Genomic DNA, 26,185 nt, shown 5'->3' with positions numbered 1-26,185 from the left:
TGAAAGAATCTCATGAAAGACCGTGTTGCATAAAAAACATGTTCCTATATTTACTTCTAATGCTCCTAAAACTAATTAAATAGTATATAACTGTATATAAAGTGAGAGGATATGATCAAAGGCACCAATGGTGCCATGCCCAGTGATCAAATATTCTTTGTTGAAAGACATTAATTGTCGTTAAGATGTTCTGAAACAAGCTCAGGTGTACTGGTGCGCTTTACTTTCACCCAAAGAACACAATTTGTATGCCGACCCAGTTGTCTTCTGCCTTGCTATATATTTTTGTACAACCTATCTGAGAGAGTGAAAGAGCAAGTTGGGAGCGAGTAGGCGCTGATGCATGATGGTCAGGGTCGAATGGCACAGCACAAAGCATTCATGGGCGAAACTATCCACTCACCGTCTCTCCTCTCTGTCCAGGATGACCGGGCAGCCCATCTTTTCCTGCTGGACCCTGGGGGTGAACAGGTAGATACAAATATCAAGACAGCAGGTCCTAAGAGGGTATTAATATTTGAAAAGCTAATATGAAAAGTGTCAACATGGACTTGTGGTAGGAAACCCAGAGACAGTTAGACAGCAGCTACTTACATTGGGTCCTTTGGGTCCGGGGAAACCGACGGGTCCCTGTGGTCCTTGAGGTCCCTTAGATGAAAAGAAAGTGAATCGAGTGAGTAGAGAGAAGAATGGATAACACACACAACACAACCTCAAATGGTTCTTTATACTTAATTAGATATCTGTTGATGTTTATAATAGTATGCCATTGTTTCAGCTTGATGTACACAGAATTGAGTCTCTTCAGGGAATTAAGCATACATTTATAATTTGAACAGCTACTGTAGAGCACACACACCTTTTTTATTCATTTTATTTGACAAATAAGCTTTATTTTTTAACTTTAATTATTTCACTTTGAGTGAAGATTCAAGCACGAAGCACCTGGTGTACTTTTTTTTGTATCTCACTCAAGTGCACAACACTTCAGGCACTGATCAATAGATGTCATACTAACCCTCTCTCCTGGTGGACCTCCTGGTCCATCATTGCCAGAGGTGCCCTGAGGAGAAAGAAAAGGCAAAGAGAAACATTGTCAAATAATGAAGTGGGGGGAATACAATTGTGCAAAGTATTGACACAGAGGTTGTGTAGCAAGCCTATTTGCTCGTGCACATTTATGTTTCTACCTGAGATGGCACTCTGGTGGTTAAATAATGGTTAAAGAATGTGAGGAAATGAACCTGTTCATTTACATTGTTTTCTTTTTCTATTGCAGGCAACAGTTAGTTTCTGCATTTGTTCATGGTCACTTTCTTGTACTTTTTCTATATAGTTTGAAACATGCAGACACAATTATTATCACCGGCCCCACCATTATGGATTCTAAAATGGTCTTGGCTCTCACCTTTGCACCTGGCTTTCCTGTTGGTCCTCTAGCACCACGACCACCACGTGGACCCTACATACAAACAACAATTATTTTCAGTATTTACCAAAATACAAAAACACATAATTAGATACATTGCAGGTGCCTTCTCTACAATTCCCCACCCAGTGCATATCCCCTTAAAAGACAGCAACATAAAGCCAATACACAACTACACTAAGGGAAGGTATTTTCATTTCAACACAATACATCATTTATGTGCAGGAATCGGGCAGACAGATGAATTGCCTACCGTTGGACCACGTTGCCCTCGAGGGCCTGCTTTGCCAGCAATTCCCTGAGAAAGAAAAAACAAAAGCTTTTATTAAAGACAAAATAAGTGATTTCACACTCTTTTTCTATTTTTTTTGTATTTAACGAAAGCATCTACAAATACACTCAAATATCAGACAGACACAAATACTGAGGAGATTGGAGTGGGGGATCAAATAGAAACATCTGAGCATCTTTGGAAGAAAATAAATAATCAAATTGCCGAGGTAAGTGGTTACCCACAGGCTCCTGACAGCTTGAACTACCTGTCAGTTTTAGCACGGCGGGGCCATTGGTGTCTGCGTCTCAATGTCTGTCTGAGAGCAGAGACAAGCTTGTCTCTTCAATAATAACCCTTCCCACCATTTTGCAACTCGCCATTACATCCCTTCATCTTTGACGCTTTTCAACCGCTCTACTCTTACACAGCTGAAAACAGGAGCCCGTCCTCCCTCGAGTGCTAAATCCTGATCACGCCAGGCCAAAAGTACGTGGACACCCATGTTCTCTCAGTTTGGCTTCTTTGTCTAATCAAGGGAACTCTCAAGGGAACATGATAATTTAGGCAATTGTGTGCTTACAACTTTGACTGTGCTTCACGGAGCCCTGACCTCAAACCCATCCAACACTTTTAGGACAAACTGGAAGGTCTGTCCTTATCGCCTAATGTCGTTCAATGACCTCACTAATACTCTGAATAGGAAGGAGCAAATGCCTGCAGCCAAATTCACAAATCTCCTAAACGAGCAGGGGCTGTTAGCAGCATTATGTCAGTGCTTATGGAATAAAATGTCCAGCAATCACATGTTCGGGTGGTTTGACTGTTTACATACTTTGTAGTGCGGTTGTTCCATAGTTTGGTAATAAAAACAGTAAAATACATTTTCTACATCCAAACAGACATGTTAGAATATTATTAACAAACTAATTAGATGACACTTGATTGTTAAACTATTATATTGTACATCTATTAGTTGTCTGTCCGTCTAGCACCAGGGATCCTCTTGTTGTTATTGGGGCTTTTTGGGGAGTTTTTCCCTTCTGTTAAAACGATAGAGGATGTTGTCTGTTATGGCCCTTGAGGCACATTTGGGATTCATAGTTTTGGGCTATATACTGTACATAAAAACTGACTGGACATGGTATTGATTATGTGTAATTATGGTACAATAGATGCAAACAAGTTATTTTGCAGTTCAGATGAATGACACTAAGTAGGTTTTAAGTTGAAACCTAATTTTATTGTTTGCCTTTCTTAGTCAGACACGAACCAGCAACATCATAGTTACATTTTGCACATCTAAAAAAAAAGTATACATGTCTTTAATAGGAAAAACAATGAGGAATTATGTGGCTCACCCTTGCTCCCTTCTCGCCATTTGCCCCGGGGAATCCAGGGAATCCGTTGGAGCCCTGCAAGACAGAAAAAGGAAAGAAAGAAGAGACATTACATAGTTGTAGGGTATAGAATACGGGATAGCACAGAGTAAAAATGTGAGAGAGACTTAAGAGAAAGTAACATTATTCCTTCATGCTTTACTGACTAAGCTAATTAATAGAGAAACTGTGAGGTCCTAACATAAGTACCGTCACACAATTCAGCAGATTTTTATCATAAGACCACGGTTTATAGGTTGTGAGTTCCCCATAGAAAAATAAAGACCTTCTTCTAACACTTAAGAGGAACCCAAAGAGAAAAGTCTCCTGCTCGCCACTTTTGACACTTTCTCTGCTGTTAGGTTGTTAGCAAAGCAAAATAGGAAGATAAAAAAGGCGTGGGAGCAAATCGAGACAAAGGAATGGGAAACAGCAGATCCCCCTTGATAACCATCAGCAATTTAGTTATTGGACTTTCGCAGGCTGTGCCCTCGGATAGCAGGGTGGTTCCAGTCAAACAAATACTACGAGGGCAATCACTGTGGGATGAATAAAAGGAGTACCAAGCAACTTACCAATACAGCCGTGCTCTATGCAAAATTAGGTAGCAAAAATATGTATTCAACCAATTTAGGTACAAAAATAAATACAATTCTTTGTTTCAGCAGCACTACAAGGTCAAAAGCATGCCTGCTTGTTTTGAGTTTAAAACATACTTTGATGCAATGCACATCCATAGTGCTCATTGTTGTTCACATGCATATGTATATGAGGCATAATATTGTTCAATATAAGCAAGGGCACTATACCAAGGCAGCGTGGGCAGAATTGCAAGAGGTAAACAGACCGACATTGTGGAGACAGCAAGAAGGGCGATCTCTGCTGCCTAATTTGTTTTTCACAGAGGTGCAGTTATGGTAAACTGAAAGGAGAGCTGGTGCTGGACAAGCCTGACTTGCGCCACAGAGATAAGGCTCCACTGAAGCTATTGCAAATGGCATCCATAATTAACAGAGGGGGAAAGCTGTTAACAGAGAGTGATGGGGTGCAGCAGCCAAAACCACAGCCAGCGGAGGCTTTCGTGCACAGGCTGATCGAGAGGGATAAAGACTACAAACAGACCCAGACTGTGACCCTGAACTTACTCTTGAGGACGATGTGACATTTGTGTCACATTGATGATACTGTGCATTGGCAACAAAGGAGTTTTTATTTTCTTTCTCAAATGAGCAACTAGCACTTGATCTTGAATCAATCGATTTAAGGAAAGGGTTCCAAGAAGTACTTTTTTATTGTGAATGTAAACTTTAAAATATAAAGTAAAGTATCTATAAAATTATAGAGAATGCATTTATAAAAGCATCCTCACAATATTCAATGCTTCTCTAGAAGAATAACACTCTTCAATTGAGGGCTATAGAAAGGAAACAAGGGCATCGTTTATACCATGCGAATCACGGGATGCCTTTATTGTCTCTTCATAAACTTTTTTTTAAGCATAAAAGTCTAAAAAGAACATTTGATTCTGGGATCCACTGGGAACCTTTTGTTGGCAAACTTTGTTTAAATCCATGAATGAATACAAACAAAGGAATATCCTTGGTATTTTGTCATTATTGTATAACATATCCAGTAATTAAAAGAACATATAAAAAGGATTTTCTGGAGAGAATATTGTTTATTGGACTTATTATATTCTTATTTTCTCTGTGTCTCTCCCACTATGTGCAATTTGTCCAGGTCTCTTTTTAACTAGTGTGCCACGCTCAGCTCTGATCCCGCTGACATTAACAGACAGGATATGTTGTGAGAGTAGATGTATCTGACCCATCATATCAGTGCCAAGCTGTCAGTGCTGACAACAGCAGAGAGGAAGCAGCTGCAGCAGCACATCCTGATAGTGGAGCAGTGGCACAGTGGTCAGCGCTACAGTGCAAGGAATGTTGGATAATGCCTGGAAGAGTTTAAGGAGGGAGGACGGCTGATGACTCCAGCAGGTGACTATGACACTTAGGCTTCCTCTAAGAGTTGTGGCGAGAGTACAGTCTGCTTGGGTTTGTGTTTGTGTGAATCAAGGTGAGTCAGCAAGTCTTTAGAAAGGCGCATGAGAACAAGTTTAAATATGAGTGGATGCTGATCAGACAGACTTCGTAGATGGGGATGCAGTCACTGGGTGAATCAATACAGTGTTTCAGCAGATCACTCCTGCTTAACCTTTCAGATCATTGGAGAGTACTCTGTTAGTGAGAGCTACTGTCAGAACTTAACACGGTCAATTAGCTTTTTGCTCATCTCTGGTACCAACTTCCTGTTTGTATTGAAAGTGCACTAACTGTCCTCAGCTTCAAATCTAGATTCATGACCCGGCAGGTCTCAGATTATTTTTGTTAACTGATCCAATGCACTCTACATTTTATGTTCTTATAGTTGATCGAGGCACTCCTGCTTTTAACTATTCATTGGCAAACTTCTCCTCTGTTGACTTGCCCTTGACTAAGACACTAAACACTTCAGCCGGCCCTGACCTCTGACCTCCCAGTGTATTGGAGGCATGCACGGGAAGAATTCCTCTGCATTGTAAAGTGTTTATTATTACTCTCATCACATACCTTGGAGCCTTGTCGACCAGGGTACCCAGGCAATCCGGGGACTCCAAGTTTTCCCTAAGAAGGAGTGAAGTAAAAACAAAACAAAGATGATTAATTCTCATTGTTTCACTAGATACATTTTTGAGAGACTTCAGTAGAGTTCACAGAAGCATTTTGGAAAGAAACAAACTTATACCCATAAAGTTTTACTTTTAGCGTGGGAAATATAAAATGACTATGTTTACTAACATGACATCATCCAGTCAGAGGTTTTTATTTTTTTCACCCAAATGGGAATTTTCTTTGGTACATACAGTATAAGAGGTCCACGCAATATGATGTAACTATCCCATGTGCTTTTAAACTAAGGTCAAGTATTTTATTTTTAGTACTTTCATTAGGATGAGTTACTGCATTATTGATATAAAAGTATCATTGCAAAGACGCTCATCTGTGTCAAATGGTGATTTAAAAGTTTAGTAGGATGACTGGAAAGATTTACTTAGAGACACAGATCTCCTTTTTTTTCTTTCCATCAATTCTAATTATTTTCACATATCATTTATGGTTGCTTAAATCACAATTACTCCTGTCTGAGATCATTACTGTTTTTTAATGATGCAATTTATATCACAAAGCCTGTCTAATTCCATTTAATTAGAAAACAATTAATTGATCAGAACTCTGAAGCATTTATAAACTATTATTTCTTTTCAAATTGTGCAAATACCATGAAAGCAAAAAGCATGAAGCAAAATACAGCAAGAACAAAGATCCATGGGAAATCTTGGCAACATAAGGCCAATTAAATGGGACTGTTTTCGAGCTGAAGGGAGGAGGAAAAAATCTAAACTTCAATATGATCAGGACTGCGACAGTAAAGCACTCTCTTGGGACTGCTTTCTTTTTAGTTCATTAAATAAATCTTTATTAAGCCGCTGTCAATGTCAGAGCAATCGTGACTCTGGTCTGGATTTTGACTCAGAGCAGCTCTGTAACAGACTTTTTATTCCTATATCTATTCATATACGAGGAAAAGCATTTTAATTCCATTTGTATGGAATTATCCTCAGCGATTAAACTTGAAATAAAAAAACCCCACAGTTTTACAATTAAGTCTTTTGCAGGTATTGATTATGTACCTTCTCTCCAGCTGATCCCAAAGGACCAGCTTGCCCGCCGGGTCCCGACGTGCCCTTGGGCCCCTCGGGGCCGTCCTCTCCTCTGGATCCCAATACACCATTCTCACCCTTGATGCAAAGAAAACAAATACAAAAGTGTTACTATCATTACAAATCCTATCACTCTCTGCAGCTGCAAACATCAGTATTCTCTTCAATGATGATGATTCACCTTGTCACCCTTGAGACCCATGTCACCTTTGAAGCCAGGGAATCCATCCTCTCCCTGAAGAGGAAAGAGATACAAATTGGATCAGAGATGAGTGTATTATTTAGGCAAAAATGATACAATCCAGTTACATAGTTAACACGTAAGATACTTTAAATAGCAAAAAAGATTAAAGACTAAAAAAAGAGTAAAAGTATAAATAGTTTAATACTGACACCTAGTGGTCACTTAAATAATGCATTCACAAAAGCTGTTTTGAAGCAACGGACTCGCTTTCTCTGTTATTCTACTGCCATCTGCTGGTTACAATTCAGAATGCCGTTTCCCATCTATTTCAAGTCACAATTAAGACATAAGTAGTAGAAGCGTATTGGAGTAGAAGAGCTTCTTTTTTTTGTTACATGTCCAGTGTTCTTATGTTATCTCTGAAGAGCTTAAATTCTCTAACAATACAGTGGAAAATCTATCCAAATACACTGAGGTAGCAACAGACTATGTTAAGCCGCGGCAACCCAAGAAAACAATGGTAACAGATCAATCTCCACTGAAACCGCCCTCCAAACAGCCTCGTTCTCGTTTAATGTTGCACACTCCATTTCAGGTCAGTGGCATGAGGACTTAACTGCCAGATTGATGGGCCCTTAATAGTCTTTTTTACACTTGTTGGATTGCAAAAATAGGGAATTGCAACTGCGGGTGCATTTGTGACAGCTGTCAATCATGCTGAGGATGGAGACAACAGTGGAGGGGTGTTTACCTTTTCTCCTTTGCCACCTTTAAGGCCTCTAATTCCCTCAGCGCCCTGGGGAGAGAGGACAATAGAGTCAGGATAAAATTCAGGGAAAATGGAAATTATTATTATAAAATATTATGGCAGTGTGGTATTGCATAACTAAGAGCACTTACTTTCACACCGCGAGGCCCAGGGTAGCCGATGGACCCCAGAGGACCATTGAGACCCTAAAAGAGAGCAAAGAGTGTCTTGTGAGTGGTGATGTAACATTGCATTAGTATGCATCAAACTAGAGATATTGCCATTGATTTTCAATGATTTTCCATTATTTTTATTCAACAATGAACCATCAAGAATAAAAATAAGGAAAACAAGAATAAATGAATCTATTAATATCCAGTAGTGAAAGATGAAATAAAAATAAACGAGTGAACTCGTAAAAAGCCCAATAGTTACTTGCCTAAAGTCAATTTTAGAAACTAAAATGAATTATCTCTATCATATTGTTCTCGTCTAATCCTGTGTGTGCATCTCTTATGAGAGGGAAGATTAGATAAACTACCATATGACTTTTATAAGTACATAGTATAAACACCTCAAGTCCGGCTTCCTCTGTAGAAATAGATTCACCATGTCTTAAAATGAACAAATTTCTTATCATTCTTTATCAACACTGTGTGTATATTCACTTTTTGTTGTGTTTACCACATAAAACAACAAGACAATCACAGCAACTCACAAGATTAGTTAATAAAAGTAAGAAAAGGCCATTTTATTGTATTCTACTTCTAAGGCATGTTACCAGATATAATCTGAATTGTATGGTTATATTAAACCTCACTCTATTGGAACACTATGGTGGCTAAACAAATGCTACATTGTAAATGTGCCCACTGCGGGACTAATAAAGCATGATCTTATCTTATCTTTAACTGCTCAGCGACACATTTGATGAAACTGTAATTACATACATTCCTGTAAAATCCAGTTTAACAGCTCAACTACATTATACTTACAGCTGCTCCTTTCTCGCCTGCAGGACCTTCTTTTCCTGGGTGGCCCTACAAAAGAAGTCCAAGAGATGTAGTTTATTAAGAGTTGATCACTTTGTCAGTTGGTATTCTGACTGAATCATGTAAACATGAAATAGGAGTCCGTTGTGGTTCTTACAGGAGGGCCATCAGAACCAGTAAGGCCGCCCAGACCTTGTTTCCCTTGAGGTCCCTATGAAAAGAAATCAATAAATAGGAAGTTCACAGACAGATAGTAGACGGATGAGTGCACACCTCACCATCTCTGACAGTATTATGAAGACTGGCTTCATAATACTGCTTGAAATCACATTATATATGCACAAAACCACAAATAATAAAAATACTTTGAGTTACTAAGTGCTTATGCAGGAGTCCTATGGTTATATGCATATTGTGTGTGTGTCCATCCTTGTGTGTCTTATGGCATTCAGAGAAGTCATCAAAGGCCTTTCGACCAGACAGCAGTGTATCTGCAGAATCACTTATGAGGCCATGACTGAAACATTCACTTATCGGGGGGTTGTAGTGGGAGGACTGAAGGGGTAGCTGGGTTCCCTGAGTACTTACCTTTTCACCAGGAGGCCCGATCGGACCTTGAGGACCAACAAGACCCTGAAAGACAATCGAGATAGGTCTGTTATTAGAACAAAAAAATATCTATTATTAGCAGTTAAAATAAGTGAGCTGTGTTATATTTCTAAAGGGCACTGCTTTTCCCGAAAGGCTTTAATCTGCCTCTAGCCAGGTTTTACTAAAATGAAGTTATTTATTTAACCTGTGTACCATCAGGATAGGTCCCTACTAATACTTTCCATAGGAGTGACGCCCTCCTGTCCAAACTGTGAGCGTCAGCATTACTGAAAATCTTACCTGGCAGTCGTCATTTGGCGCTGGCTACAATATTGGATGCACTGTTTTGTATTAAAGATGACTGCAAAATGGAACATGTTTTCACTCTGCTACCAACTAAACAATATAATGGGGTTAAGTGCTATCAAATTAATACAATATGTTATCTAAAATGAGCTTAGAAGGACAGAGAGGATGTTTATCTTCTTCTTCAGAAAAACAATGCTAGGGAACACCAGTGACATTTTCTGTCAGTTGTGTGGAATGCAACTTGAGGAATGAAGGAAAAAGAGAAAGAAGTAGAAGTGATGTCTTAGAACGTCTGATGAACAAAACAGGATTGCAAGTGATCATCTGAGTTCAGACCACTCCCGGTTACACAATGGATATAACAGTCAGGATGAAGAAAACTGAAATTAAGACATTAAACAATAGAGGAGAGATAGAGTAAAGCACAGGAGAGATGAAGTGATCAGACCCGATTGGAAAAAGAGACAGAGAGAGGAAGGAAACTTACATGTGGACCAGTCATGCCCTGTTGCCCTGAAGGCCCCGGCTCTCCTTGTGGACCCTGTGCATTACAAGCAAAAGTGAGGAAGCCATTAATATTTCCATTCACTGCAAGTGGTGCCATTCCATCTATTCAATTGTATGCTTTTAATCTTTACAACTACTAAAAACAATACTGCCAATAATTTCAGAAAATGTATATAAATAAATACAGTCAAGGGAAAACCCTAAAGTTATTGGGTGTTATGTGACTTTTGTAGTTTTCCCACATCAAAACTGTGGTACCAGGTGTACCAGGTGAGCTTTGGTTGACCTTGCTTGGATATACTGGTTGAATTGGCTTTATCAAATCTATGTCAAGAATGTGAAACAAAAAGGTGCAAACAGCGAGAAGAAATATGATACACTGGCTTCAGCCTTTTTTACAGCCTTATCCAAAGTTATGTTAAGTTTCTATCAGAGCCAGTTTTAAAACCTGATCAGAATCTGAAATGCAGCTTTATTTAAATACACAATGTGGGGCTACAGAGCCATCTGGCTATGGATCGAGGCTAATGAAACAAACCGGAATGGTCGGTTGTTTGGTTTGTCTGCTGAGAATTGGTGTGTTACAAACCAAAAATATACAAAAACAGACAAGGCCTTTGTGACGCAGTCTTCTCCAGCTGTTACTACAAACATGTAATACAAAAGCTGCATTCAGAGAAGTTTAGGGGGCCTGACTGAGATTGTTAGCAGGGCTTTGAGTGCAAAATGCACTGCTGGGCATTTGTCTAAGATTCAGATGTAGTGAGTTCTTTACTGATAGAGGAGGCCATAAAACATCCATATGTTAGAGGCTGGGGTGAGCATCATAGGGGTTTATAAACCCTTTGGGAAGCTTTACTACTGTGGATACTTGCAAGTGTTCTGCTGTGATATTCTTTTATAATGTATCAATACTAACTTTAGAAACATTAATAAAAAGCACACCTTGTTCCCATTGTTTTATGTGTCCCTTTAACAGCTGTTTATTTCTTCAGCTCAGTGACCACAGAAAACATGTGGGCTTATCCAGCTGTCTTGACCAAAGATGGGTTCCCATCCCATTGAGAGCCTCCGAGAAGCTGAATGCATGATGGGACCACGCACAGACAAGCTTTTCTGTTTCATCCCCTACTTGAGCTTAGGGGCTCTTCATCACGGCCTGTTACGTCAGCAGACTTTGTAGTTCCTTGAAAAGGTCTGACAACAATAATAAGATAGCCCCTTGTCTCAATCTATCATCTCTAATTGGCAGATGACCAATGACCCCTCGGACAAAAAAAAGGTCACTGACCTGCAACTGGCCACAAGCCAACCAAATGACATACTGATTGCTTAGGTGGTCTTTACAAATATGTGTAGGAAGCGTACCAATCAGATTTTAAACCCTGGGAGGTAAATATTAGAAATTAGCAAAACATAAATAATTCTCACCAGGTTTCCTTTTGGACCAGCTTGCCCATCAATTCCAGGAAGACCCTAAAGAGATCGGAAATTTGACAATGAAAGTTGACATTCCATTGAGCTAGAAAACAAATGATGAGCAGTATGAGAATTAGGTGACAAAGGAGATGTACTTACTCGCTGTCCTCCAGGACCTTGAGACCCTCTGGGGCCAAGCAAACCTCGAGGACCCTGTACATGGACAAAAAAAATACTTTTCGTAAATACTTAAACATATAGTTATTCATGTGAATTTGTCTGAAACTATGTGTTGTGCTTAGGGATAGGCAGGCGATAAAAATTGGCATATTATACTGAACATCTAAAATCCGTAAAACTGATTTGACTGTGTGACATGTGTAGAATACTGCATCCTTGTGGTCATATCTGATAAGTGCATGTATATTTTGAGAAGTGAACATGAAGATTGCTTATGTCAATATCTTAAGTCATGCACTTAAAATCATTGCACTTAGTGTGCTCTTTCACCACATTGACAGTGTGTGTGACAAACTGCGTTGCAACTATTCCTTTAAAAGGACAACTGGGATGTTTCGAGTATGACAGGGAGCAACCATTTCTCATTCAACTCTAACTAATGCACCTCAACGATTGGCCACTTTCAACTGAACCAGACAGAATGTGTCAGTTTCTCATAATGACGGAACAACTCATTTCCTCGTTCTATTTTCTGATCTGTTATCCGGAGACATTCTGTCTCGGCAAGGTTGAGATTACAAACGAAATTACCCTTGCAGACAGGAATGTCATTACAGTTGCAAGAGGAGGATGAGGCTGTATGTTTTAATAATTACCCAAAATAATGTAGAAGAAGGAATCAGGGGACCTGTAGTAGCAAAGGCATAGGCCCTATATTCATCACATTATCATCTTTGTCCTGATGAACTATGGTCAAGTTCAAGTCCAAAAGGGTACACTTACATTCTCTCCAACCACACCTCTCTGTCCAACCTGGCCATCTTCACCCTTTGGATAGAAAGTGAAAGAGTGTGTTAAGAAGGAATGCAGAGTACTTTTGAGAACAAGCATATGTTATGTGGTGATTGATGTGCTTACTCTTGGGCCATCCTCTCCTGGAGATCCTGGAGGACCTGAGGAACCGTATTCTCCCTGGAGAGAAAAGGAATATCAACTAAGAGCGGGAGGTAACAAGAGAGTCCACAAGCTTGATCCCTGCAGCTAAGAGACAGCTTTTTTTTTTACATAAAAACATAGAAGAAAAGCAATGTTGAAACAAGAGCAACCCCCCACCCCCCCGCCCCACAAAAAAAAAGGCAACGAAACTGCTTAGAATCTACAGTACACCACAATTGGCATGGAGCTATATGGTTTCAACTATTCATAGTGCGCTATAAGGACTGGCCCCCTGTAATTACTCAGTATAGGATAAGGCATGAAAGTCTGTCTAGAAATAGCCCTCTGTGATCTCCGTCCTCTCTTTAGTGGCCGTTAAATGCACCCCTAGTGGTTCTGGAGTTAATCCCACATCTCATAAGTTCCACTGGTTAAAAATGCATATCTGTTAACACTGGGTGTACATGAGATGGAGGGAAGGCGTGGCCTATGAGCTACCAATCAGCCCTGATTCCTCTGTAAGGACAGGGTGCAGAGCAGCAATGACTGTGATCAATGCTGACTTCCTTAAGAGTCGAGAAATAAGAGACTACAGGATCTTATTTTTGGAGACAGATAGAAGTCTTGAATGTGGTTTGTCTTCTGACTTTGTTCATTCACCAAACCGTCAATTATCTCTCCTCATACTTACTCTATGCCCTTTTTCTCCCGGAAGACCAGGGAGTCCGTCAAAACCTCTGTCCCCCTGAAACAGCATGGTAACAAATGGTTAGTTTTATCAATCACTTTGTTTTTTCAAAGGCATCCCACAGACACTCACTGGGTTATTGGATAACCTTGTGTGCACTTTACCTTGGACCCTCCCTCTCCTGGCATTCCTCGAGCACCATCGGCTCCATTACGACCCTGAAGGACACGCAAAAATCATGTCAGGCCACATAGAAGAGGATATCTAATTATCTTTAATGGTTCTGAAAAACAGACTGGGAAAATGCCATCATATTGTTGTACTAGTTTACAGTTAAATAAACATGGCTTTATGAATTTACACAACATGCAGAGACAATTATTGAGTGCAGCTGACTTATTTGAAATAAGGCCACGTTTGAAAATAGACAGGCTCTTCTCCTCGGGCCCTGTAGCACTGATCTTTGCACTTTTGATGACATGAAATATTAGGAATTTAAACTCAATATTCAGTTGCAACACTGTGTTGCTCTAGAGGAGGAAAAGCATGGCAGTTGGTAAGAACTTACCCTCTTTCCTGCTTTCCCTGAGGGACCAGATGTACCCTGAAGACCTCTGGGACCCTATGTGGTAAACATATGATTGTTTTAACTACAACTTTAACATTTAAAACATTATTTATGTTACAATAACTGTATAAAGGTGAATAAAAGCTTACAAATTAACTTACTGTACAAAACAAGGAGTTAAACAAAATTATAATAGGTACCTTGTACTTAAAGAAAGAGGCTCATCTCACCTGTGGCCCGGAGTCGCCACTGTCACCTTTAAGTCCAGAAGCACCAGGACCTCCCTATTAAAAATGAATACATATTTAATGTTGTCGTCTCGTCATTTCGCTAGCAAAGCAGAATAATCTATGTTGCACTGGAACCAAATGCAAAGCCAAACACACATAACGCATGATTTAAAACTTGGGAATGTGGATGTACAACATCCGTCCTGTATTAAAGAGTTACATGCATGTGTTGTATGCATACAAGGCATAAAGGCCCTGGTCGTGTGGAAGACACAACCAAAACAAAAGAAAGGATTTGGCTATTGTCAGTTTTCATGAAATGCTTGATAGATTATCCTGTGGATATAACAAATAATTAGCTATAAGTAAACATTTGAATAATTCAAGCTAGATATCAGATGTTGTTGGAATAAATCAAATCTGCTCACAGACAGATAGGGAAGAGGGAGGCATGTGAAAGGTGCATGTTAGAAAATGAGTATTCAGCTGAAGAAGAGCGTATCACCTAATGTTTTACTCATCAACTGTGAAACAAATGGAACTTAAGTAGATCAATGGTATGTGTTTGCGTGTTCACATTTTTTAAAAGTTGACACTCACCACAGGACCAGATCGTCCTGTCATGCCCGCTGGCCCTGGAGAACCTCTCTGTGCCAGCTGTTGATCAGACAGAAACAACTCATAATCCACGGCTCGACTAACAATGTAGACACACTGGCATTCATACCTGTCTACGCCAATTGAATGTATCAAAAAGCTATATTTTATTTTCTACCAAAAGGAGTAAGGTTTGTTTGCATTAAAAGTGAAGCCATGTCCACATATTGCAAGGTTCTCTTTGCAGTTAGTTTATTAGCATCCTGAACATCTGCTCTTAGTCTTCTTGTTTTAAAGTATTTTGGTGGGATTTTTGCCTTTATTTGAGAACGTAGAGACAACGACTGGAAATGGGGACAGAGAGAAGTGAATGACATGCAACAAAGGTCCCGAGGCTGAAATCTAACCAGGAAATGTGTGGTTATGTGGCACGCACTGTGACTAATCGTTTACGAAGGCACTTGGTCTGGTCTTAGCCTGATGAAGATACTTTCAAGAGCTAAAAGCCTCTGAAAAATATTTTTATTTGAAAAATGTAGACCATACCGCACACATTCTTGTTTGTTTATGGGATTATTCAAATTTTGCTCAATGAATGTGGGATCGATGTTAAAATTACAAATGTAGTCATTGTATTAATGTAGGGAATTTTTCATATTTAAATTGACGCAACATTCATTCAACTAATCAACCATTAAACTAAAAAGCCATAAAGAATAAAGAAATTAAAACACTGATAAAACGCCAATATAGCCGCTGAAGTGCATAAGCAAACTTTACTTTGTTCCTGTTCATGCTTGACCAAATACATTGTTAATTTCCAGCCTGATTACTGAATTAGCAAATGTGCTAATTCAACGGAAAGCGAGTAATGCCAACTCACACATATTAGTTAGCGTATTTGCGTTGTGACAGCTTTAAGGTATCATTGTCATTGGGAATAGTTTAAAGAGAATTCAACAAGTTCAACAATGTGTTCCTTCAAATCTCTTTTACATTTTGAAGTAACTAACAACTGCTGCCATGTTTTTTCTTGTTCCCGTCTTGGGCAAAACCCCTGGAATAACAGACAAATATAGAAAGGCGACAAGTGCTTTATTAAATACTGTTTCACCAGTTTTGGCAGCCCTCCCACTCCATAGAGTGTTTTGAATGTGTGAATATTCAGTGTTTGTACAACATTTAATGATCTCCATGTGTTCTCCTATAGATCACGCCTTGCTTACAGCCACATAATGCAGGCGGTTTTTTAACAGTGCTATGTTAACCAGGACCCCTGAGGGTGTGTGAACATCTGGTTTGGCTTCATGTACTACCTAATCTGACACAGATTCATATTTTGGAATTTGGACAATTTATAGGATCAGTGTGACTTCTCCTTCCAATATTTAATACACTTTGTGGGCCATTTGAAATTTCTTTGTTTTAATGTTTCTGACGTTTTTCAAGAAAATCATTTGGACCATAGTATTTCAAACGAATGAAGTTAAATGGCTGCTAATAAGATTAGTGGCCTCTAAACTGAGATGGATGCACTGGGTCATGTCTACTGCTTTTACTTACCCTAGCCTGAGAAAGGATGGCCTGAGCCTGAGCTTCCTGGGCTGAAACCACAGGTCCCTTGTGTGACTCACCGCCAGCACGGAACTGTCAACCACAAATCAAAAAAGAAACAATAAAAAACAATTTTCATTTGCGTTTACATTTACATTTTACAAAGGGATCCGCCTAATGGTCTCCCATCGTGAGTGTGTGTTCAATTCAAATACATTATTTTTGTTAACCAGTCTGTAAAGCTGTCACCATGCCCACCACACACAAACACACACTTACATATGCTGGCATACAAGCACAGGCAGCTCACACTCACACTCACACACACATACACACAAATATGTGTCGCCAAGCCTTTAAAGGTTCAGTCACTGGTTCCACTCCATTGCACTTGCTGACATTTACAAGGTAAGTGATTTGTAACCCAAAGAAAATAAGTTTGCAATCCTTTGGCCTACTGGTGATGCTATGAGGTAAACTTACTAAATGAAGTGTGTTCACGGGCTAGTGCCTGAGATGAAGGGTGTATAGTATGTGAGACTAATAAGACAGAAAGCCCAGTGGGCATGTAAATAACTGCAGGACTTACTGGAAGCATCAGAATGGTACCTGGAGGCCCAGGGACACCATCGGAACCTGGAAGACCAGAACGCCCTGGAGGACCCTGGAGAGCCAGAGGGGGGAGAGAGCTTTAGGATATTGTGTCTCATTGTAAATGTGTAATACTATTTAAAAATATTGTTGTAACAAACACATCCTGAAAGTATTGAATTTAAAATATCAAATATTATTTTGTTTACTTACAGTGCGTAACGTTGCTAAGAACAATTAATTAGCTGTGGTAATAATCAAGCCATATATGTTGCAATACGATAAGATGATTATTTTGTTATTAATAATCCCCCTGAAGGCCAATTGGAAATAAGAAAGAAAATAACAGTAATAGTCCAGAGACTGAATAACTAATCTGTTCACAGCACACCCCTATACTACACCAATGTCAATGGGAAGGTACTTTGCTGCAGTCTGCATTGTTGTTGCTTATTCCAAATGAATGATTCACTAATCCTACTGAGAGGAGTAAGACAGGGGATTCAATCACGGGTAAATTAAAAGAATGTGTTTTCATTAAGCTGGCCCGGGGATATTGCCTGCAGGGGACCACGGACTTTAAAACAAGGCTAGAAATCCGCAGCTATGGCCCTGTGGGTTATAATGCTCATCGCATGTAAACAACTTAAAACTTTAGAAATGGAAAGTGTAGGCTGACGTTGAGGCTTAAGACAATTTTAATTAGGACAGTTGAAATATCATATTTGGCACCATAGGAAAAGTCTGGGGGTCACCAAAGTATTCAAGATTCATCTCCGTGGGACATAAAAGTCTGTACCAAATTTGATGGCAATCTTTTATAAAAGCAAAATAATTGTATAAAAGTTACTCATCCTGAATAATGACAGTACAAATAAACAGTTCAATAATACTGGAGAGCAGAGTTTGATTTAATAAAGAAAAAAACTCATTTTAAGGATCAAGGCTAAGCAGTACCCACTGTTTCAAGAGAGACCACGATCTATTTAGCAGTCTTGTCATGTGCAGCAATCTCAGACTTTTCAAATTGATGCCATGTGTTCCCATCTGCCTTTTCCCTGAGGTGGTAAATACTCTCCATCCTTTGCTGTTATAGTAAGCATAGCAGATTGTGTTAAAGCTGGTCCCACACGGCTGGGGAAGTGGGGTTTGGGTGGAAAGGAGGGAGAAGGTGATCATGAGAGAAATTAGCCGACCAAATGTTTATTTCAGGCAGATACTGCGCAACGGAAAACCACAAGACTACAGTAACGAGTCACTTTTAATTCCCATGTCAGCAAGACTGTTTCTCATGGGAGGAAATTAAGGGAGGGGGAGAGACTTTTGGACCAACAAAATATTTTCTGATCGCTTCGACCCTGTGGAACAATATGCCTTTTGTACAGGCAATGTCTGCTGGAGGAGGCGTGTTGGGGTATTACTTTTTTTTGTGAGCAATTAAAGGGTTAACTTCCAGAGACAGAAGAAACTTGCAAAAAAAGTGATGAAAGAGGGGTGTGGGGCAATTATCACATTTGTGAAAAACAAGTTTATATCCAGCCTTGTGGAGGGGACAGGCAATTATTCTGTGTCATCCAATCAATCAAATAAATGAGGGGAATCCCACAGTGCTGGGAAAGCTGAAGCTTCTACACATTTCATAGCAAACTTCAAAAAAGTCCTGCGGCATACAGACACAGCTGTTTGTTCATTCCATGGCATGGAGACTTTACTTCACAGCTTTCCAATAAAGAAGAAGACAAATCAAGGGGCGTATATATATATACATACAAGTGAGATGGATGGCTAAGGTTAAAGTTGTTATTTCAGTAGATTTTATTCTTCTTTCAGAATTTTTTTTTTTAGGTCAAAGTAAGTGTTCATGATGTGTAGAGAATGGGCAACGGACCTTCTCAGAATGATCTGTAATCAGCTGTAAATTAAGGCCAATCTTTACTCACCCTCTCACCGTGATCTCCTAGGGGACCTGGAGGACCCTGCGATCCTGGGGTACCAGGAAGACCCTGAAACACACACACACACACACAACCACATTCACTTAAGCACATTATATCCCAAACGGCTGCTGACCAGCATTCCCACCACAGTCAGTCTATCCAGTACTTCATGTGCATAGGCCAACAAAGACAGAGGCAAAGACACGGGTTTAGAAAGAAATAAGCCTAAGAAATAAAATAGCCCCGAACTCCCCTTCTTTCTCTCTCTTGTACTCACTCACACAAAGACACACGTGTACACACATTCATGCACAAATACACATTTTGACTGTCTCGCTCAACTCAAGCTTCACTGGCGATCAGGGCTGATGCTCTTTCCATAAAGACATTTTTTCCCTCTTTAGCTGGTCTCCATCTGTGGAAGGCAGACAGGAGTGTGGGATAACGTGATACTCACTGCTTGGCCGGGGGCTCCTTGGGGTCCTTCTATAAGCATCCCCTGAAAAGGGAAAAAGTGGATACAGTAGCATTATAGGGCAGCCTGTAAATCCCACAGGCAATGCAGAATGGGGGGGAAATTAGAGTCAGAGGGTGCTTTGGGTTTGAGGTTGAGGAGTTTACTTTGAGCTGCAAGCTTAAGACAATACTTTGGCTATTTGAAGATATCTATTCTATAGTGTGCGTGGTCAACGATTTGGTTGGGAGCCTGTGGTGGTACAGATGGCAGGGGAGGAGAGATGTTAACTGCAGTTGCTATTTCAGTCAATGTTTAGCCTATAGTCGTAAATTGTTCAGGATGGTTCTATAAAGGCATGCACTTTGCCAATTTGCATGAAAAGCGGTTGTTTTTAGTCTGTGACCAAAGATGTGTTAAATCTAACTACAAAAAAGAATCAAACATATGTAAACCAGATATGAAAGAGATATATTTTCTGAACATACATTTTATTGAAATCTGCTCGCTAGATAGCTATTAGCTAGGTCGCTATTAGCTAGGTCGCTAGGTAGACACAAACTAACAATTTAGCTGTCATTTACAGATAAAGGATTAACAGTTTGGTGGCTTGCTATTTAGCAAAGTTAACATTTTATAGTTAACGCAGGCCGGACAAAATTGCCTACCACATTTTTTTCTCACACATTTACCATTTTGATTTGTGAGAGTGACTTTCAAAACTTGAATGTTAGCTATTTAATTTGGGACAAAAAATTATCAGAATTAGAATTAAGTTATACTTAGCCAAGTGTAATACTTCACTTACAGGTTCAATGACGGCAGGTTCACCCTTCTCTCCTTTTTCTCCGAGGTAACTGTGACCTCCACCCACCTACAGACATAAGACAGACCAGGTGAGCTCCAATGATATGAAAGCCAACAATGGAAATTATGTGGCAGCAGCAGATGCCCTGCCCTGTTGGATGCCTCCTCTTTTATTGAAGTTACTTAAAATACCAACAAAACTGCTAAGAAAAGCTCATTAAAGTGCTGACTAGTACATTGCCTGGTTCATTGAATTTGGTTAGTTCTCAAGTCAAAAATCACATTTTTTTCTCTCCTTTTTTCTTCATCCCAATAATTATTTTTGCAAGAAGCTATAATTTAGACTTTGGTATGACTCCTATTTATTAAGCTCCCTTAGCCAGGAACTTCAAAAAGACTCCAACTGTGCACAAATGCAGAGGTTGATACCTGACCCTATCCATACAATGACTTCACATAAGAAGAATTCTCAAAACCACCTCCAGTGTGTCAAAAAAACACTAGATTGTACAGTTCGCCTGAAGAAAAAACTTTTTGGAAGAAAGTCATGAACTGCGTTGTCCTGAGAGTGGAAGGCACTAATAGAGCGGTTCAGATTAACCCAAGGCAGACAGATCTCAAGCCAACATACAGACAGGGACGATGTCACTTCCTGCCTCTGATAATCTGGATCCTCAGAGAAGGAAGGGGGCTCAAGCCATTATAGATACTAGCTCAACAAAGGTGTCAGTCTCGTTTTGAATACTGATCTTCTCGGATTTAATGAATAAACATGTGCAAAGACTTAGTTTGTCATCAGGCAATCCCAGCAGTTCATTGGTGTGATTACCAGGGAAGAGCCTGTCTTTGATTAGCAGAAAAGGTCACAGATGCCAAAGGTTATGGAGGGTGTGTCTGTGCTGACAGCTGGGTCGACATCTGTTTATCTGTGGGAGACTTCGATCGACACGGTGTGTGTTTGTGCTTGCTGGTGTATTTGTGCTTGGTGCATGCAGAATGCTCCAAGCTAAAACCCGATACCATTAGAAACAACAATCAAAAAGGGCGCCGCAAACACCCCATCAAAACACATGCTTCTCAATCTTCGGACATTCCTGAACACCACCTCCGTCTTTCCCCCATCCCACCAACCCCAAATAACTCCCAACTAGTCCAGCACTTACGTTGCTTTCTCTGATGTCCGTCTCTGCTGGAACCCCAGGACCAAACTCGTCCCCGTATGTTGCAGGTGTTGGGTTGGCATCAGTGGGGCCATAATCGCCATAATCACCATATTCATATGGCTTCTCTACATTCTCTTTGTTGTCATATTCTTTCAGGTCGTATTCCTTAAACTCATACACGTCAGTGGCAGGGTCCACCTTCTCCTGGGGGTCCACTGGGGCAGCGGTTTCCACAGCAATGGTGGGATCCGCCCCGACCTGTTCCACACCGGTGATGTAATCATCCACAATTTCCCCATCATAGCTCTGGAATCAATCAAGGCATTGCAAAGAGGGGGAAAGGTTGATGAGAACATGAAGGTTTGGTTAGTGAAATGAAACAGCTTCAATGATTCACATATTCTTTATAACATGATTCATAGTCAAGGCTTTACTAATTAGCACAAACTCCTCGAAAGAATGTTCAACTTAGTTGTGCACACATCCAAGTTTATAATTTGGCAAAGCATCCAAAACTCAAAATATTTGAAACTCAGGCACTATTATTGCCATTACAAATATATAATCATGTTGTATGTTAACAAGTGTCTCTCTGCAAAGCAATAGGATGTGAGATGTCCCAAATTATTTAAACATTAGTGTTTTTAAAAAGTATATTTCTCACAAAATGAGTGTGTCTTGAGTAAAAAAGTAGAGAAAATGTTAAACCCTCTCAATGCAATTTGATTTTGTAAGCATCCTTTTGTCAGTTAAAATTCTTTGCTTGTGTAAATGCTGTAAAACAACAATTTTATCATAGTCCAACCTTTCTTATATTGAATCGCAAGAGGTTTTTATCAGTGTCTCCATGCTCTAATGTTTTTAGGATTCATAGACACACAACTTTTAATTCACCAGTCCAATTACCTGTAATGTAGGCAACAATCACTTGCAAAATAATCTTTGATCGTATTTATTACACAGTAAATTTATCGTATGTCATTATCAACAAGTGAATGAAAACACTGGGCATCTAAAGAAACACAATCCATGGCTAGATCCATGTGATACTTAAGCAGTAATACAGAGGGACACCCAGTGCATAATTCCCTAAAAGATGGCACAAATGCATGTGCAGACTATGTCAGGTTAGGGGTTTCAGCCATCCACTGACAACCCAATTACTGCAACATACTTATATTAAAAGCATCCAACAATAGTGTCTAGTTGTGTTCGGTCTACGGGGGATATGACAAGGATTACAAGTTGTCCAGTGGTCCTCAGTAATCAGACATGTGTTCCAACATGGGACAGCATAAGTTTAGCGTAGATCGCCCTCTGCCCTGTCATTTCAAATGAATGTATTCTCAAGACATTTGGCTGGCGGAGAACATAGACGTATTGTTTTAGTTTAACCCCCAAATGTTCCTCATTATGTTGTGTTTTATGTGATGGTTTTGCACAAATTAAGACAAGATCTGCCAAATTCAGGATATGGCAGAAACATAGGGGATGTGTCTGTCTACTGATTTTCCATTGGTTACGGTTCATTAAATGACAATGTTTTCCTGTTTGGGCTTGTATCCAGACTCTGTTTGATGGAGGCGGTTTCTCATAAAATCAAGAAGTAGCGTGAGCAGTTTGGTCTCAGCGAGGCCTTGTTGGTCTCAACCTCCAGAGATGAAAATACAAAATATACTTTGTTGGTTATGGTACCCAAGCAAGGATGATAAAAGTCAGTGAAGTACAGAAAATGTTCCACCGTGATTTCACAAATGTCAAGAATACAAATATGTCTACATTATGATACCAACAATGGGGTTGTGAAAAGATACCTGGCCTTGTTCTGTGGTATCAGTTGGGGTTTCTGGCTGACTTCCGTCCACTTTGGTGTATTCATACTCATCCGTGTAGTAATCTCCACCCACATTTGTCTGAATAAAGCACAACATATCTGATATGGGTAAATTCAATTTCAGGGCATATTCAAGATCTTTTGTGTACACATCTTAAATGTAAAATTAAGGTGATTATCCTCAATACATTTGGGGAAAACAAGTGATACACTAGAATATATTTAAGTAATAAAAATTAAAAAAAGAGTTAAATAATCTAATAACACTTGTAAGCATCAAGACATGCTGATAAAGTGGGGGATAACATACATGAGAGGTTAATAGGGAGTAACTGTGTTATTTATGGTAACAGCTATGATAATTATAACAGTACTAAGTGTTACCTCAGTCTTGGCTCCTTCAGTTGGGGGAGCATCAGTGGTTACCGCTCCTTCATTGTAGTCATAGAACTCACCATATTCATAGTTAGTGTACTATAAGGAAAAAGGGACAGGGGCAATACATTAATTAGTACAATCATTTAAAAAAGGCAGCACACTGTCTCAGTTTAAAAAATGTAATTTTGGAATTAACACGTTTAAATGTAGTAAAATAAATATCCCATCCATGTTAGATAACTGAACAATTTTGCATTTCAACCCAAACCTCACGCGATTTGCATGACGCTATTGAAAGGTTCATGTCTGTAACCAAGCAAACAGCAATTAAGATTCTTGCTTGCTTCCAACAGGATGTTAGAGGGTAATTGTGATGCCAGCAAAAAAACATCTGCCGCTAGCGCTTAATTCTGTATGCCAACAATGGCCCTGCGGTTTCATTAATGGGCCTTTTAAAACCAAAACCGTGAGCTGTCCTGACTCACCACATGTAGGTCAATTATGGGGAACATACAGAATGCAGTAGCAGGGCATATCACCACCGATGAACCAATCTCTGTGACAACAACATGTGTTCAGAATATATTTTTTGGGTTCTCCAAAGCATTTCATATTTAAATTTGAGAATGACTTTAACCTTAAGTGGCTTACTTTAAAATATCAGTTCAACATTTAGAGAAATATCCTCATTCACTTTCTTCACAAAGGTTAGAGTAAAAGAGTGATACCACTCTTATATCTGGCCGTTAATTCTGAAAATGGAGCCAGGAGACAGTTAGCTTATATATAAATATATTGATCTGAGAATGCTGATAAGCAGATTCCCCAAAAGTCAGACCATTCCTTTGAGTCACCAATGTTGATGAGCATTTATTGGAACACTGGAAAATAGTATGCAATGTAGTCAATGTCAATGAATTCTCCTTATCTAACGATGTCAGAGGCGGAAAAGGTTAACAGCCCAGACGCTGCTCTATCAGCACGGGGATAAATATTACTCCCTGAACGACTGCTGAACTCATAAAAATAATACGGCCTGCTGCAATGTTGGTCTGGCCTCCATTCAGCGGCCCAGAGAGAGAGAGAGAGAGAGAGAGAAAATAGCTTTGGCCAGACCAACTAAACGGATGGAGAGGGTCAGGGAGAAATATTGAGAACGAAGGAAGGATTTATAAAGATTTATGATGTCGAAGTGCTTGGCTAAGTTTAAGGCCTTCACCACAGGCTTGGATGAAAGGCGTAAATACTGAAGTGGGCTCATAAAAAAATCTCCCCCTTCCTCCTTCTTGCATCACTCCCTCTTCCTCTTTCAAACCAGCTGCAGACGTGTGGCTGACGACTGCAAAGGCGGTCGGCCTCAGGTCAAGCAGCGCCTTCAGAGGCTAAGGTGAAAGCTATTGCTCTGTGCTTTTGTTGAATAGTATAGGTTTGGTTTAATACATATTGGGGGATGATTCATAAAGTTCAGACATCAAGAAATACTTTTAAAATTTTAAAAACTGGCCAGTTGTGAGTTTTGAAATTCGACAACAGTGATTTGTCGTCCAGATTAAACATTTTTCCGTTGTGCAAGAATGAGTTGGATTGTAGGAAAAACATTTCTGTTAAAGCTGTAGAGAAACCAACAATGAATAAACCACATTTCCAATGTTCTTAAAACAAAACTGCTCCCTGCTGTCTATTTAGACCTGAAAGGCTCCTTGTCCTGGCGTTGAAGAGTAACTTGATGGTGAAGGCTATATTTTCCGAGACACGGTACCCACTGTACAGACAATATTCTCAAACAGAGAACCGGTTCCTGATTTCTTTTGGTCTATTTTTCCAGGTACTGGGAGTCTAGCTGGGAAGGAAAAGCTTAAATTTCCCTGGGAGTCTGGGCAGAACCTGCAGAACTCGTTAGTGATATAAATCACGGGGCCACTCCAAAGTGGGCTTAGACGTCGTGGCAGGGAAAAAAGAAAAGTTTCCAGTGTGAGCTCATCAGTTATTTAGCGAAATACTAAAGGAAAATCTCAGCCGACAAAAAGGGTTGAATAACAAAAACTGAAGATGAAAAAGAAAGAGGAGGCCCGGACAAAAAGCACTGTATTTCAATTAAGATATTTGGCTGATAAGGCTACACATTATGTTTTAGAGCCAGTGGAAATAAAGTTTTAATTGTAGAAGATGACCTCTGACTTAACAATGTATTTTGATCAGCATGTAAAAAAACATATTAGAGTTGACATAGAAATTCATACAAGTATGTCTCTGTCAAAGTACTTTTGCCTGAAGGAGATTTTAAGATCTCATAATTTGCTGATAAAATTCACTGCTTTGAATCATCCTAAATGTTACCCTGTATTGGGGACTTAATGTGTTGTGGAGTATCTCAAGTTACAACCCAACACTGAATCATTCCTTCTGTTCCTCGAAGCATCATGTTTCTACTTTTCTCATATGCTAAATCATCCTTTTTAAAGTCAATATGAAATCTAGTTTATGCTTGCAAATAAAGAATCAGAAGATATGGTGTTTTTAAAAAAAAAATAGATTGTTGCTAACATACGGAACTAGTGCTTCAGTGTTTGTGTGTGTGTGTGTGTGTGTGTGTGTGTGCGTGTGTTTTAGCTCATCACAAAAGTTGACGCCACATCTCCTAGCAACAACGGCCCTTAATTGTCAGTGAACCGTTGCCAT

General features: G+C 39.6%; 1 protein-coding gene across 2 annotated transcripts in view; it reads right to left on the bottom strand.

Moving 5' to 3' along the window:
- LOC117747064 (collagen alpha-1(XI) chain-like) overlaps positions 1–26,185 on the bottom strand; it is a 72,130-nt gene that overhangs the window by 28,127 nt on the left and 17,818 nt on the right. Inside the window, exons 6-37 of one of the 2 annotated variants that reach the window (XM_034556461.1) lie at positions 23,513–23,602; positions 23,109–23,207; positions 21,295–21,600; positions 20,133–20,198; positions 19,328–19,369; positions 18,874–18,936; positions 16,932–17,006; positions 16,352–16,435; positions 14,792–14,848; positions 14,192–14,245; positions 13,962–14,015; positions 13,558–13,611; positions 13,397–13,450; positions 12,688–12,741; positions 12,553–12,597; positions 11,749–11,802; positions 11,602–11,646; positions 10,151–10,204; positions 9,352–9,396; positions 8,921–8,974; positions 8,767–8,811; positions 7,924–7,977; positions 7,775–7,819; positions 7,021–7,074; positions 6,810–6,917; positions 5,689–5,742; positions 3,062–3,115; positions 1,683–1,727; positions 1,409–1,462; positions 1,019–1,063; positions 595–648; positions 404–457 (exon numbers count right to left, since the gene is read on the bottom strand). In XM_034556461.1, the coding sequence (XP_034412352.1) occupies positions 404–457; positions 595–648; positions 1,019–1,063; positions 1,409–1,462; positions 1,683–1,727; positions 3,062–3,115; positions 5,689–5,742; positions 6,810–6,917; positions 7,021–7,074; positions 7,775–7,819; positions 7,924–7,977; positions 8,767–8,811; positions 8,921–8,974; positions 9,352–9,396; positions 10,151–10,204; positions 11,602–11,646; positions 11,749–11,802; positions 12,553–12,597; positions 12,688–12,741; positions 13,397–13,450; positions 13,558–13,611; positions 13,962–14,015; positions 14,192–14,245; positions 14,792–14,848; positions 16,352–16,435; positions 16,932–17,006; positions 18,874–18,936; positions 19,328–19,369; positions 20,133–20,198; positions 21,295–21,600; positions 23,109–23,207; positions 23,513–23,602 (2,115 nt within the window). Of the gene's footprint in view, positions 1–403; positions 458–594; positions 649–1,018; positions 1,064–1,408; positions 1,463–1,682; positions 1,728–3,061; positions 3,116–5,688; positions 5,743–6,809; positions 6,918–7,020; positions 7,075–7,774; positions 7,820–7,923; positions 7,978–8,766; positions 8,812–8,920; positions 8,975–9,351; positions 9,397–10,150; positions 10,205–11,601; positions 11,647–11,748; positions 11,803–12,552; positions 12,598–12,687; positions 12,742–13,396; positions 13,451–13,557; positions 13,612–13,961; positions 14,016–14,191; positions 14,246–14,791; positions 14,849–16,351; positions 16,436–16,931; positions 17,007–18,873; positions 18,937–19,327; positions 19,370–20,132; positions 20,199–21,294; positions 21,601–23,108; positions 23,208–23,512; positions 23,603–26,185 lie in introns of those variants that run through there. The other variant, XM_034556460.1, reaches the window with a different exon arrangement.

This window comes from Cyclopterus lumpus, chromosome 17 (assembly GCF_009769545.1).
Source record: "Cyclopterus lumpus isolate fCycLum1 chromosome 17, fCycLum1.pri, whole genome shotgun sequence".
NCBI lineage: Eukaryota > Metazoa > Chordata > Actinopteri > Perciformes > Cyclopteridae > Cyclopterus > Cyclopterus lumpus.
The sequence above is the reverse complement of the archived record's forward strand: the minus strand, read 5'-3'. Positions and strand labels throughout refer to the sequence as shown.